Source organism: Ascidiella aspersa, chromosome 6 (assembly GCF_963924565.1).
Source record: "Ascidiella aspersa chromosome 6, kaAscAspe10.2, whole genome shotgun sequence".
Lineage (NCBI taxonomy): Eukaryota > Metazoa > Chordata > Ascidiacea > Phlebobranchia > Ascidiidae > Ascidiella > Ascidiella aspersa.
Window position 1 is genome coordinate 25,998,047 of NC_139452.1, and position 14,443 is coordinate 26,012,489.

Sequence of the window (14,443 nt, forward strand, 5' to 3'; positions counted from 1 at the left end):
ACATCACCGTAATATAATAACACTTATTCTTTTTTGAAGGCTCGCATGACTCAGTACTTCCAGCAAATGGAGAAGATCATCAGTGAGCGCAAAACGAGTTCGCGAGTTCGGTTTATGATCCAAGACGTCATCGACTTGAGGCTGGTGAGTGGTGATGCTATTTTATTGTTGTTTAAATTAATAAAACAGGTTAATATATGGCAAACAGAATGTGTAAACTATGAAGAACTCTACTCACCCTTACCCGTAAATGACTTAAAATGTGAGCAAATATTTTTTACTGGTACTTAGTCATTTTGATTTTAAAATGACTTGCTTACAACACTGATTGTAACCATTGGTTTATTCTAACGAGCAGGCTTCGAAAAACAGCAAAAATTATTTCTTGTTCTGTAATATAACCTCCTTGTGTTTTTATTGAACAGAGCAAGTGGGTACAGCGCGCCACCCACATCCAAGGACCCAAGACCATCGAGCAAATCCACGCCGACGACAAAGAAGAAAAGGAACGTATTGCCATGATGGCACAAGCCGCCGCCGCTACTGCCAACGTATCAAAGTCCCAGGTCAGTTGTGTCGCGTGTCGCAAGTCAGTTGTGTCGCAAGTCAGTTGTGTCGCGTGTCGCAAGACAGTTGTGTCGCGTGTCCGTTGTGTCGCGTGTCGCAAGTCCGTTGTGTCGCTTGTGTTAAGTCTACTATGTCGCTTGTCGCAAACCGGTGGTGTCGCGACTCTTTATATATTTTGACGAGCAATGGTTCCAAAATAGATAGGAGTTTCGCAAATGTTGACTTGGAATTTATGTTAACAAAACTTGGTTTACAGACCCTTTGTTTAAAGAGATTTAGCTCTTTTTATTTTCGTTAACGTGGCCATTTTATGTTACCTGAATGCGCCGGCATGTTAAATCTAAGTCTAAGCAAATGTCTTGTGGTTTCGCTACAAGTTGTAAAAATCAACACGGAACTTTAAGTCCCGAGGCCAGCTACGACTCAACAACTTTTTTTTTTACCAATTTATGTGGTTGTTCAGAAAATCACTTATACGGGTGTCATATAATTCACCCACCCTTAATAAATATTTGAAAAAAATCCACCATTTGCTATTCCACCTTTACAACTTATACGGCCTTAAAACGTTCGAAATTTGCTACTGCTCACGTCAGACTCGGGTTGTTTTACGTGGTCTTACTCTACTCCCGACTGAGACTCCGCAGTTCTGTTTCAAAGCTTTTTATTTTTATTTTTTATTTAACTATTTATTTTACTTGTTTTCAGTCTCGTGGTGGACGAATGGGTAGTCGAGGTGGAGGTGGTCACGGAGGCGGTGACGACAGCAATTGGACCACAGTGACGCAACAAAAGAGCACGCGATACGACCCCACCAAGATGAAACTGTCCAAGGTGATTACTTGCTTAATTGCGTTTAATTTTTTTTTTTCGCAATAGTTTACCAAAATGGCCGGAATTATTTTTTTTGTAAAGTTAATTATTTTCTCGAAATGTTTGGTTTGTGTTTAAATTAAAATCCTATAATTTTAAAATTGTTGTTTTAAATTACATCGATAAGTCATTCAAATTTGTTTCATAAAACAGAGTGGCAACCCTTCATTTGTTATCCTTTCAATATGATTTTTGAATGTTGTCAATGTCAACAGCTAGTGTCAAACGAGTCCGACTTAAAAATTTGCTAAATCCATTGAGTCCAGAATCCAGCACCCACTCTACAGATTGTATTCCACCTATTTACGTAATTAAAACAATACACACTACAGGAATCCACTAATCTAGGTGTCATAACTCATCCACCCACAACTTATGGTTGAAGAATATTCCACCACATGGTATCCCACCTTTAAAAGTTTGTGGCCTTTTTAGTGTCGAAATTTGGTACTGCGCATGCAAACGCCGGACTCTGGACTCGGTAGTTTTACGTATAGTCTTACTCGAATCGTAGTCAAGCGAAAAAGACAGATTCCGCCGAGTTGTCAAATACGTCATACTACGCTAAAATTAACAACCACCACCTGTGATCCCGTTTCTGTACCCACAGTCGCAGTTCGAGGCCACAGTTACCCTGGGCCTTGTATACCGTACATTGCTAAGAAGACTACAGTTAAAATGTCGTTGAATATAACTCAAAATTAAATTGATGAAATTTTATAAAAAAAAGTGTTTTTTCTGTCCCACAGAACCAATTCGACGAGGCCACAGTAACGCTGGGCCCTTCGCGCGGCAAAACCGTCTGGAAAACCGGCAGTGGATCGACCAAAACCACCAAGCTGGGCTCAGGCGGGTTCAGCCACCGAGACGGGCGCGACGGGCGCGACGGGCGCGACAGCCGAGACGGCCGTGACTCCCGCGACGGCCGGGAAGCGGTCCCTCGCTCTTCCACGCCCACCACAATGAACCGCTTCTCGGCGCTTGGGGCGTCGGCGGCGCCGGATTCTACGTCGCCTTACAACCAGCGAAGGATTCCCAGCAGGTGACCTTGATCGGTTCTTGTGCTAAAGGTTAAAAGTGTGTGCATGAAATTGACAGTGTTGTAATAAGCTTGCTGAAAGATTGCGCACGTGCGTTATTATATTATCTCCAGTTTTAACTGCGCTTGTACGGCTTTTACTTAAACACCTTAAAACAACTGAGGATTAACTAAACATATTTTTGCTCGCTTTAATACAAATCACGACGCGCATAAGGGTAATCTATTATACCAGAAACGAAACTTTTTTTTCGTCTTCAAATGACTTGACTGTACTTTTTTGGGTAGACAAGGTCTTTTCGTTAAAATGAGCTGAATTGACACAATTCTTTCGAGATAAAAGACATGAACTTACTAAAGTCGTTTGGGCAAACGACTTGAAGTGAAATGAAGGTTCGATGTCGCTTTATACCAGCGAAGGATTCCGAGCAGGTGATGAGCGGTCGGTTTTTGCCAGTAGACGACAAACAAAAAAAATATGTGGATATAAATTGTCAATGTTGTAATGACTTGTGGTAATGGTAATGGGCGGGGTGAGAAAGTGGGCTAAAAATGAGGGGTGGGGTTTGGGGTTAGGTAAAGTATTGTTCAGGTCTGATTCTGACGATTTAGGTCTTATTTCGACGGGTTTAGGACTTATTCCGATTTGGGGCGTCATTTATGTTGGCCTGGGGTGTCATTTGTGTTGCTTAAAAGGGTGCAAAAGGGTATTTTAGAATCTGATTGTATTTAAAAAGAAATGAAAAGAATTTTCTTCCACCATAAAACTCAGTAGCTTATGAAAATTTTCAACAAGTGTACACCGGCTGACTTCAAAAACACAAAACACCTTAAACAGCTGGGTAAAGCGGGTTGGTGACCCCTTGGCTATAAATGTATTTAAACCTGAAGGGCGACTTCTACCGTTTATTACCGTTTTGTAATGACTTAATCAATAAAGTGCACTTAAGTCACTCTTTTCAAATGACTTCACTTAAAGTCTTTTGGGTAGAATGACTTGACTTGAGTCATTTAGGCAAATGACTTGTGTTGAAATAAAATGTTTTTTTTAAATATTTTTTTTTTAATATTGCTCATATTTACTGCTTTTGATCTAATGAGTTTAACAATTCTAATAGTTTAACCGTTATCATTCAACTTTAATTTATTTTGGAGGACTTTGAAAGTGACTTTTAGCTGTGTGACCTGACTTGGGCGGGCAACTGACGACTTGGCTTAGTTTAGTTTACAAATGACTTCACTGGGTCATCACTCTGACGACTTGAACTGGGACTTGATTGTTTACAACACAGTCATGTTACCTGCTTGAGCTAACCCGATATTTCCCTTGTGTGTGTTGAAGGCATTCTAGTCGTGACGGGTCGAGGAGTGGTTCTCGCAGTGGTTCGACTGGCAACGTCACGCCTTCGCTGCGTGACGAAAAGCAAGCGCTCATCGACACAACTAGACGTATCACAGCACAGGAACAAAATAAGCCAAAGCAGACGTATGCCGCTGCAGGTGAGTCGCGGCCCGCCGTTTGTGGTGCATTTTGACATCAAAATAGTCTTTTTTGAAATTTTTTAAAGAAATAATTTTATAATGTCCTAATAAGACAGGGTTGCCAACTTGCCACTAATTTTTTTTATTGTGTTAAGCATGACATATTGGCATTTATACTGTTTTGTGACCGAACTATGTTCCAAAAACGTCCGAAGGTCCCGATAATCGGCTGGGAACCCCTAAGTGTTACCCAACAAACCTTTTGCGTAAACTTTCTATTTTCTAAGATTGAGTATAAGTACTGGTGATTTGTAAGTATTTAATCACAAAGTAGAGTTCGGAGCTTTTGCTTTATTGGCTCTAAATGAGTACACAACGAAAAACACAAGCACCACAAAAGCGAACTGCGATTAAATGTAAACGTCACATTGCAAAGAACAATAACAAGGTGGTTATAGTAACATAACAATCCTAAAATAGCTTTAAGTTGGTATAACGAAGCAAATGCAGACGAACCTCCGGCAAAATTTCACACTATCCAATTTCGATCTTTGAGAAACCTACTAATTTTCTTTGAAAATGCTTTAAATGTACGAGTAACCGGATGCACAAAAGTCCATGTTTTTATCCCAACTGCTAAAAATCAGGTTTTTCTACTTACTAAAGTATTAGAACCACGATTACAACAATAAATCAAATCATAAGTTAGAAAACGAATAAGACGATTTAATTTAGTTGATCCACACAGCAGAGCATGTAGTCCCACAGCAGCTAAGCTTTGCATAATTTCAATTCGAATTACAAAGTGTTATGGGCGACTTATGGCGCCGTATGTAAACTCAAAACGTTTTAAATATTTGAACATTATTGAAAAAATCATTGATCATTAATTTGGTCACAGTCCTGTTGTACTTTTTCCAAACGTTATTCCGCGTGACTTGACCATCAATTTACGTATTTTGGAGCATAATGGTTGGAGGTTGTAGTAAGACACAATAAAAATATCAAGCCCATATAGAAGTGTAGGTAGCATTTTAAACGTTTCGAATAAGTCTTTATTCGATTTCAACATGATGTATGATACCTACTTGAAGCTACTTCTGTATGGGCTTTGATATTCTTATTACAATTTACGTATTCGTTTCAGAGCCAGCAGCTGCGCCGGTTTCCAAAATCGACGAAGCGCAAATGGAGAAAAAATGCAAAGGCATCGTCGAAGAATATTTTCATCTTGTTAATAACAAGGTAACGTTATCTTAATAGAGTTGTCATTTCGACAACGACCAGACATTATCTGCGTTTGCACAAAAACTGTTCAAAACCTAATCTAGTAAAGTTTAATCAGGCAGTTGACTATACGAATCTTTTTTTTAATTTTTAATTTTAAAGTTAATATAAGCTTATGCGCCGCGGCACGTTATTAAGGCTAACCGAAAGTTAACTTAGACAACGTCTGGACATTGCTTGTTTTTGCACAAAAAATGCGATTTGTTTTCTGTTTAATATTCTAGTCAAGTTCAATTAAGCGATAGACTTACGCGAATTTGTTGTCTGTGTAAATTCCAAAGTTTAATTACTGCAGCGGAGTTTAGTTCAAGCAGGGCACATGCTAATTATAAGTCCGTCATGCCATGTGAAGGGTCGATGTTGATCCAAAATTTGCGTAAAGGGTTAATATTGACTCCAAATTCCGATGTTAAAATCCATCTTTGCAAGAGGCGAACTCTGGATTTTACAAGTTAGATGAAGAATCGGACAATACAAAATTTCTTACTATTTTCCCACTGATTGCCTTGGTTTTTGCAGGTTACACATTTTCCCAAACATAACAAAATAATGTATCACCGCAGGACACTTTGTTTTTTAAGGTTGAGAAAATAGTACTACCAATTAATTATCTCCAAAAAATCACATTTCTCACGAAGCTTCGGTTATTTTTAGGTAAAGAAAGAGTCCTACCAAAACAAATTCTCTCAAACTTACAAAAACTATATTTTTAAGCTGAAATCTTTGATTTATTCCGGGGAGTCGAACCGTTTGACTTTTCCGGTTCAGGTTCGGTTAGGGTTCAAGGATTTTTGCGGAATCCGGTTCAGTTCCGGTTTCGGTTTTGGGCATTTTAAATGTTGCGGTTCAGCTCGCTTCGACCATCGTCATTTCAAAACCGGTTCATAAAGTTCCGGTTCGGATACAAGATTAGTTGAGTTAAATCTAAAAATGTGGGTCAATAAATTTAGAGAATAATCTTTGAATTGTAAGTCACTTAATCTAAGTTACGTGACGTATTAAAAAAAAAGAGCAACTCATTATCGAAATATCTGAAAAGTAAAAAATCAACGTTTTACTCTGTAAAATAGAAGTTGTGACGTCATGCTGGAGTGAACCGTTTGTTTTACAGGTTCGGGTTCGGTTAAGGTTCAGGTACTTTCAAATTATTCGGTTCAGTTCCGGTTCGGCTCCTTAAAATCTTACAAAAAACGGTTCGGGTTCGGTTACGGTTCGGAAAAAATTGACCCAAAACCGGTTCATAAAGTTGCAGTTCGGTTTCGGTTGGACTCCCTGATTTATTTGCAAGTTAGGAAAAAAGTTTTGCAGAACAACATAATCTCTCTAAAAGCTTAAAAAATTTACAGAAAAACACCAAAATACATATCTGTTAAAAAAAAAAACTGTCCCATTTCACTACAGGAAGCTTCAGAGTGCTACGTTGAACTCAACGCGCCACCAAACTTTGCTCGCATTTTCGTACGTGTCGCGATGCAGATGTCGCTTGAGAAGAGCGCAGCGGCTCGTGGTAACGCCGCAAACCTCCTCACCCACTTCCTATCCGCCAAAATGATCCCGGTAGAAGAGTATATCAAAGGGTAAGCTGTCAAAAAATTTTCGGTTTTGTCTTGCGACTCCTAATTTGGGTTGTTTTACTATCCTTATTGTGTGACTTCCTTATTTGTTTTGTTTTTTTAAATGAACTATTTTAAATGCGGACCACAGTATAGGCTAGGATCGAAACTTTTCTATTGTAGAACATTGAACAATTTTTATATGATTGAACAATTTTTCGCAATTGTAATAAATCGCAACATGGTAAGCTGGTTTGGTTCGTGTGGCGCACTCTATGTTTAAATAAAGGCTAAATAGCGTTGTTTTTTTACCAAAGGCGCACATTTTCTGCTTTTTGAAAGGTTTTCAAATCTGCTCGCAACCGTCGATATCCCGTACGCCAAAGCACAGGAAATAATAAAAAAAACGTTTCTGCTACCAACCTCTTTTAAAAGGCTTATTTCTTCTAACAGTAAACTTTAAAAACATCTCGGTATCAGATTAAAACACCCAACATTGTATACCTAACACCTCTCCCTAAACCAGTGATTCCCAAACTGTGTGCCTCGAGAGATTGCCGTGTGCCGCAAAACTTTTGTAAGTTTGAAAAATAAGTTATTTGTATTACCAATAGGTATACACGCAAGCATTTTAAACTTAAATACGCACAATCTATTACAAATTAATAATATTGAGACATTTACATATAGTTTGTCGTGTGTTAAGGGCGATTGTAAATGACTCTATTGTTCTGTTAGAAGTGTGCCGCGAGCCGAGAAAGTTTAGTAACCACTGCCCTAAACGATTATATTTTTCTCGATGTTACGTGTTTATCAACACTTAAACACCCAAATTTTATCAACACTTAAACACTCCACTACGTCTCAGTATCAGATTAAAACACCCAGCATTGTTGTATACCTCTCCCTAAAGCCTAAACGCTTATATTTTCCCCACAGCGTCGCGCCAGTAGTGAGCGAGGCCGTAGACCTAGAGCTGGACTTGCCCAAGATCTGGTTGTGCCTCTCCGAGCAGATAGCTCCCGTCCTGGCCGGTCCAAAATCCGGATTCGACCTCTGTCTGCTTCCCAGGATCACAGCCACACTTATGGAGGAAGATAAGGGACACGTCTTCGTCGCTGAGATCCTGAAAAAGCTCATCTCTCTCTCGGTAGTGAATTCTGATTTAAAGCAGTAGTTGTATGATCAAGAGGTTTTACAATTCGAGGAATTGGCAGTATGACTTAAGTTAAAGATTTTGCGGGATACACAAAGTTTAAGTTCGAGGATTGAACAAACACTTAAGTTTAATTCTAGATTTTGGCAATATAACTTTATTCTAAGTAAAGGAATTTGTATTATAATTTTAGTTATAATTTAACTCTCTCGGCAGTAAATGCTCGTTTAAAGCAGTAGTTGTATGATTAAGCCGTTTTTCAAATAAGGATTTTGCAGTATTACTTATGTTTTAGTCGATAATTTTGCAATATAACTAATGTTTAGATTTTAGAATATAAATTCTCATCTCTCTCTCTCGGTAGTAAATGCTGATTCAAAGCAGTAGTTTATGATCAAGATGTTTTACAATTCGAGGAATTGGCAGTATGACTTAAGTTAAAGATTTTGTGTGATAAATAAAGTATAAGTTGAGGATTGAACAACGACTTAAGTTTAATTTTAGATTTTGGCAATATAACTTTAGTTTTAAGTAAAGGAATTTGCATTATATCTTTAATTTAAATAAAAAATTTGCAATATATCAAGTTTAAGTCAAAGATTTTTCAATTTTTCGCTTATGTTCAGGTCGAGTATTTTGTAATATCACTTAGATTTGAGCTATGGATTTGCGATACGTCTTAAATTTAACAGTTTGCAATATAGTTTGAGTCATTTGTGATATAAGATTTACTATATTTCAGTATAGTGTCAATTGAATTAAAACTCCTAATTAAGTAACTTTAAACTTTATTTATACCCCAAGTCAAGACGTTCCTCACAAATAACAAATCAAGTCAAAGTCACTCAATAACAAACAATCGTTTAATTTTGAAAAAAAAATCGATTAATTTTGAAGTTATTTAAGTTTAAGCTTTGTTATGACAGTTTAAAGCGATTTGCGCACATTGCTTATCTATAACAATATAAACCTATGTTATAAAATGCATTTCACTATTTAATCTCAAGTTTGTTATTCCTCAGAACGTGGATAGCGTTTTGCAAAGCTGGGCGGCCAATAAGTTGGACTGGTCGCGTTTCACCGGAATGGATTACAAGAGTTTGGACGATTTCCTTTCTCGACATGTAAGCACGAATTCCAATTACCAGACGCTTTTGTGTTTTCAGTAAAACGAATTACCTCTCCATAATACAGCTGTCTATCATTATTACTTTTATTTGCGTCGTCGAGACAAATAGCTGACAAAACATCAACTGTTAAAACTCGCCTTATTCATTTTTTTTTTCTTCAAGTCATGAAAGTTGTGTCACCTCTTAAATCACAAATCACCAACCAATTCTCGTACCCCCTTCTACAATTGCTTAAATAACAAAACCATTGTAATTTTTGGTATGCACGGATCTGTAATGTAGCTTGATAATAAATTGCAAAGCCAAAAAGGTCGAGTACTGATAACAATTGCGTCCCATCTCTTATAAGTGATGCTTGAATTGCTTCTCAGTCACATTAGCTGAAGATGATACAAGCTCGTATCGAAACGTCTTAATCAAGATGATGTCGATCTACTCGACATTTTTGGCTTTGCAATTTATTATCAAGCTACATTGTAATTTTATTTTTATACAAGTAGCTGTGAACGCGATAACACAATACCAAAATGTGAGCTAATTTTACATTTAACTGAGCAAAGAAGTAATTTACAGTAATATATTTTCTGTGTCTGATTCAGCATCCCCACACCCACTTGGAACAGTTCTCGCACCCAAGGGGTACGAGCACCCCTAGTTAAGAAACCCTGATCTAGAGAATTAGGAGCGATGTTTTCACGCAGGGGTTCTTAAACTGGGGTCCATGGACCCCTTGGGGGGTCCGTGAACTGATATTAGGAGGTCCATGAAGGCTTAATTAAAGAACTAGTGTAAACTTAAAGTAATTAATTTTAAAAGAAAACACTTTAATTCAAAATTAAACGGGTTTGCACTGAATGTATAGTTAGACTCCATTTAACGTTCACATTTTTCGGACCGAAATAACAGAGTCATGAAGTCTATTTGTATTGTGACGTCAATTTATGACGTCATTTTGAATCATTTCTTGTCTAGCGGGGTCCATGCAAAGCAAAAAAAAATTTTAGGGGTCCGCGGTAAAAAAAGTTTAAGAACCCCTGTTCTAACGTGAATACACTGAATGTCCTTCAAAGTCAGTAGAAAAAATGGTGATACAATACTAGTAAACCAATTTCCCCGCAGAACCTCGGCCCCTTCTCCATGAAGGAACCGGATAATGTGGCGATGGCCTCCAACTTTGCTCGTCAGCTCGACCTCGGAAAAAGCTCCGACGAAAATTTCGACTGGTTCGAGTCTAAGTACACCGACGAGCAGCGACGTCAAAGTCCTTTCGTTCGAGCCCTTACCCTGGCTGTGTGCCAGAAGGCGATCGTACAAGGCAAGTAAAGGTTTCATTTTTTTCTGCTTTTCCAAGTGTTTTTTTCAGCGCCAGGATATGTTTTGTAACGTTTCGCGTTTTTGTTTACGCTGTTTTTTCTTTTGCTTTTCGTGTGCCAGAAGGCAATTTTCTGCAAGGAAAGCAGAAAATCGAGCTGATGCTTTAATTTGTTTTTCTGCTTTTTTAAGTTTTTTGTGTTCAGCGCTCAATGATACAGTTTTTGTATTTCTGGTTCAACTTTTTCCAACTTTTCGCGTTTTTTACGCCATTTTTACGCTGTTTTTTGGTATTATATCTAATTGGATAGGGAATGTATAGATTTAAAATAGTCACATGTTTACTGTTAGGACGTGTGTGAGTGTGTGTATTATTAGGTATTGTTGCACTGGTTTATACGTAAAGTTCAAGAGATTTGCTATTTCAGCAAAGTTCGTAAAAAAACAACGCAGAAGTTTAGCTGTATTTTTGTCGTTTCAGTCCATCACACACACACAAAAAAAATCGTTTTTACGCAAAATTTAGCCAATTTTTTTTTTTTTTTTTTTGCTGGGGGGTTACTCTGTTGTGTTTGACGTCACAGTGCTTTTATTAGTGAAGTTGCTGCCTTAAAATATCAAGCAATTATTTAACAAGTTCTATCGCCGAAAAACTGCCACATGTTATTCGTTTATCTCTGACATTTTTTTCCTGAGGTTACAAGAAGAAAAACACATTCAATCTGCCAGTGTAAACAAGCCATTTTTAAAAGAACGTAGTCATTGCGACACTTCAATCTGAAATTTCAATGCCCGAAGAATAATTCGAATGAAACTACTGTATCGCAAATCCTATCTTAATAGAACAACAACAAATTTATTACTTTTAGCTAAATAACAAAGAATTGCCAACAATGGACTACCTTGTAGAAAACAAGTTTTAATATTATAAATAAAGCCAAAATAATGTTAATGTCTCACCAGTTTATGTCATAGAATAATAACGCTTTTTAAAGCCAAAATCAAGAATCTGGTGAACAATAAAACTAACTAGTATAATACAAGTTGTAAATGTTAATATAAAAGCATGATTTTTAATCTGTTAAATCTAAATAAGTAAACGTCTTGTATTTCTTGCAGGCGACAAGGGGAACCTAGAGGTTGACAAGAACGTGGTAAAGAACCACATCCTTCTGCTCAAGAAGTACTTGGACGACGAAGACAAGGAACTGCAAGCCGTATTCGCCCTGCAGAGACTCTGGGTCGACCTCGAGCAACCGCCAAGTGAGTTTAGGAGTTGTTTTCATTTTTTAACAACTAACTTAACTTACCAGGTTAATTAAATAGGGAAATTCGTCTCTTTTTTCCGGTTTGCTTGTTTCTAGGTACAGGGTTGTCACAGATTCCTCGTGTTTTATTAAGTTTGTTTTTATTAATATTTAATGTCCTATATTTTATATTAACTGGAGCTCTTGGAAAACCTCGCATTGTTATTGTTATTTTTTATGTTATTATCCATTTTATTCTTTTTATTATATTGTTGGTCCAAAAATAGTTTAGTACATAATAAATAATACCTGGTTTTGTTTGTTCCTTTATAACTTAAGCAGAAGCTGTTTTGTTTACTTTATTAAGAGTAGGGATCACAGATAAAAGTATTAGATGGGAGTCCGGTTATCTCCCGAAATTGTGGTGATATCGCTACCAATCTGATTCCAAAATGATGTAGGCATTGCTAAAATGATATACGATCGAGGGTTTTTTTGTTCTTTTTTAAATGATATTTTTTTAGAAATAAGTAAAACTTAAACTAAAGTCTGGAAGTAAATAAATTTCTAAACGCCAAATCAAGTTTCTCCAAAAAGAGCTTGTAAAAATCCCTTTGAACAGTTCGAACATCTATTTTTTAAAGCAAAGTAATGACGTCATTTGGTAATGTGACCGTATTATGCCCCAAACTATCGGGTATCGGGATTTATTTTACCCAAAATATAGGTTATTGAGTCAAAAACCAGGATTCGGCCATTTAGCATTATCGTTTCTCTTGATTTTCGCAGACATTCTCAAGCTCCTGTTCGATTGCCTTTACGACGAGGATATCATTTCGGAACAGACGTTTTTTAAATGGGAAACCGACGACAACCCGGCTGAGTCGGATGGCAAGGGAGTCGCTCTCCTCTCAGTAAACCCCTTCTTTACTTGGCTAAGGGAGACCGACCCTGAAAGTGACGAATAATCCACTTGCTTGTTTTGTTTGTTTTTCGCGACGCCCCCATCCCTTTGCTTTTTCCGTTCGTTTGAAGCTAGCCAATATATATTTTTTCGCGGTAGGGTGGTGAAAAAAAGGGCGAACTGTCTCTCTGTCTCTCTCTGTGTGTGTATCCCCCTCTGTGCCCCGCTTTCGCCGCATCGAAACAGCAAACCAAGAATTATATGCATCCGAGTAAACGTACGACAAGTGCTCTTGTTTGTTTGTTTGATTTTCGACTGCGCGGACACCTTAGATAAAAATAACAACTACAACGGGTAGCCTGTAAAAAAACTCTACTACTTTTGGCTGTTTTCGTGGGAATTTTTATTTATTATTTATTGTATATTAATTGTGTTGAAAACTGATTCGCGGGCCCGTTGTTTTTCCTTGCAGTGATCTATACAACGTGTGTAGACGTTTGCTGTCTATATATATATTTGTGCTCGTCGCCAAACGAGTCAAAAAAACAAGACAATTTGTTCCTAATTGACAAACGACGCTAATGACAAACCTGTGTGCAATTCTTGGCATGTTTCAACGTTTAACGGGGTGGGCTGTACGCTTCGTAATTCAGCGGGTATCGGACAGGGAAAAAGGAAGGCAGCGATCGAAATGTTCGGATCGCAATTTGGGCGTTTACCCGTCAGAAGGGCGTTTGCCGGACTGCTTTTTCGGCGCGCTCGGCAAATGAGAAATCTATAGGCGTGTTTTGGTGTAATATAGCACGCGAGATAATAAAAGTTTAATCCATCCCAACTGCAGCTGGTTCGATGTTTATTCTCAGAGATGCGGGATATAGCTACACAGCAGCAAGGTTATCAACTTTAAGATTTAATAGCAATATTTAATTAACTAGCTAAAGAAATCCGTTACTTAATTATTATGAATTTTATTGAACAAATTACACTTGTAAACCTATGAAAGCCTGACATTTTCCGCTTTCAAGTAAATCACACTTTGTGCTGTTTATATGTCGGACCCTTTTTAAACCAGACCCACCTAAGACACATTTACGGCACCTACCCAAAAATATTTTCCCAACAGTTTTAGGTCCTAATTATGTTTGTTGATATTCAGTTGTCAACAATTGAGATTACGAAATGGGCGTCGCGTTGCTCAAACTACGAATAAACAAGAGACGGTTGTAACAAGAAATTTTAAAATACGTTTAGCCGCAGTTCAATCATTTTCAAAGTATATGAACTGTTGCTACCAGGCATGGTAATATAAATCAAAAGCAGCTCCTCTGGTAATTGTAATTGTTAACCAACGTTTCGGCAACCTATGCAAGCGGCCTTCGTCAGGGTGAATGACACTGAACGCTCGTACAATAAACGGAAATGAAAAAAGCAGAAATAAACGCGAGCAACGAAACTATAAGAAAATAATTAGCGATTGCCTCTAGTCCTTGAAGGACTCGCGTTTATTTCTGCTTTTTTTGCTTTCCATTTATTGTACGAGCGTCCAGTATCATTCACTCTGACGAATGCGGCTTGCATAGGTTGCCGACATGTTGGTTAACAATTACAATTACCAGAGGAGCTGTTTTTGATTTATATTTACAAAATAATCTGCCATGTCGACTACAACTATAGCCAAATCAAAATCACTTCATTGCCTTTCATAATACACAAAAAATCGAAAATTTGTAATTACATATTTACGAAAATCACCAATTAAAACACTTTTGAAGTCGCATAATCTGTATGCCTCACTTGATTTTAAGTCGAGTCATAATCCAGGTGACTCAACTTAATTCTAAAAAAAAGAAATTTTTCCAATAAGAAGTAAATCAAATGAATTTAACCAGTGATA

At 37.5% G+C, this 14,443-nt stretch overlaps 1 protein-coding gene across 3 annotated transcripts in view; it reads left to right on the top strand.

Annotated features, from left to right (window-relative positions):
- The window catches only part of LOC146141015 (eukaryotic translation initiation factor 4 gamma 3-like), a 36,447-nt gene extending 23,072 nt beyond the window's left edge, over window positions 1-13,375 (top strand). For all 3 annotated transcript variants that reach the window (XM_083393158.1, XM_083393160.1, XM_083393159.1), the window contains exons 20-31: window positions 40-144; window positions 426-566; window positions 1,276-1,401; window positions 2,190-2,482; window positions 3,822-3,979; window positions 5,109-5,206; window positions 6,650-6,825; window positions 7,741-7,951; window positions 8,980-9,081; window positions 10,207-10,402; window positions 11,518-11,661; window positions 12,435-13,375. In XM_083393158.1, the coding sequence (XP_083249284.1) occupies window positions 40-144; window positions 426-566; window positions 1,276-1,401; window positions 2,190-2,482; window positions 3,822-3,979; window positions 5,109-5,206; window positions 6,650-6,825; window positions 7,741-7,951; window positions 8,980-9,081; window positions 10,207-10,402; window positions 11,518-11,661; window positions 12,435-12,613 (1,929 nt within the window). In that variant the 3' untranslated portion in view covers window positions 12,614-13,375. The remainder of the gene's footprint in view (window positions 1-39; window positions 145-425; window positions 567-1,275; window positions 1,402-2,189; window positions 2,483-3,821; window positions 3,980-5,108; window positions 5,207-6,649; window positions 6,826-7,740; window positions 7,952-8,979; window positions 9,082-10,206; window positions 10,403-11,517; window positions 11,662-12,434) is intronic.
- Window positions 13,376-14,443: the final 1,068 nt, after the last annotated feature.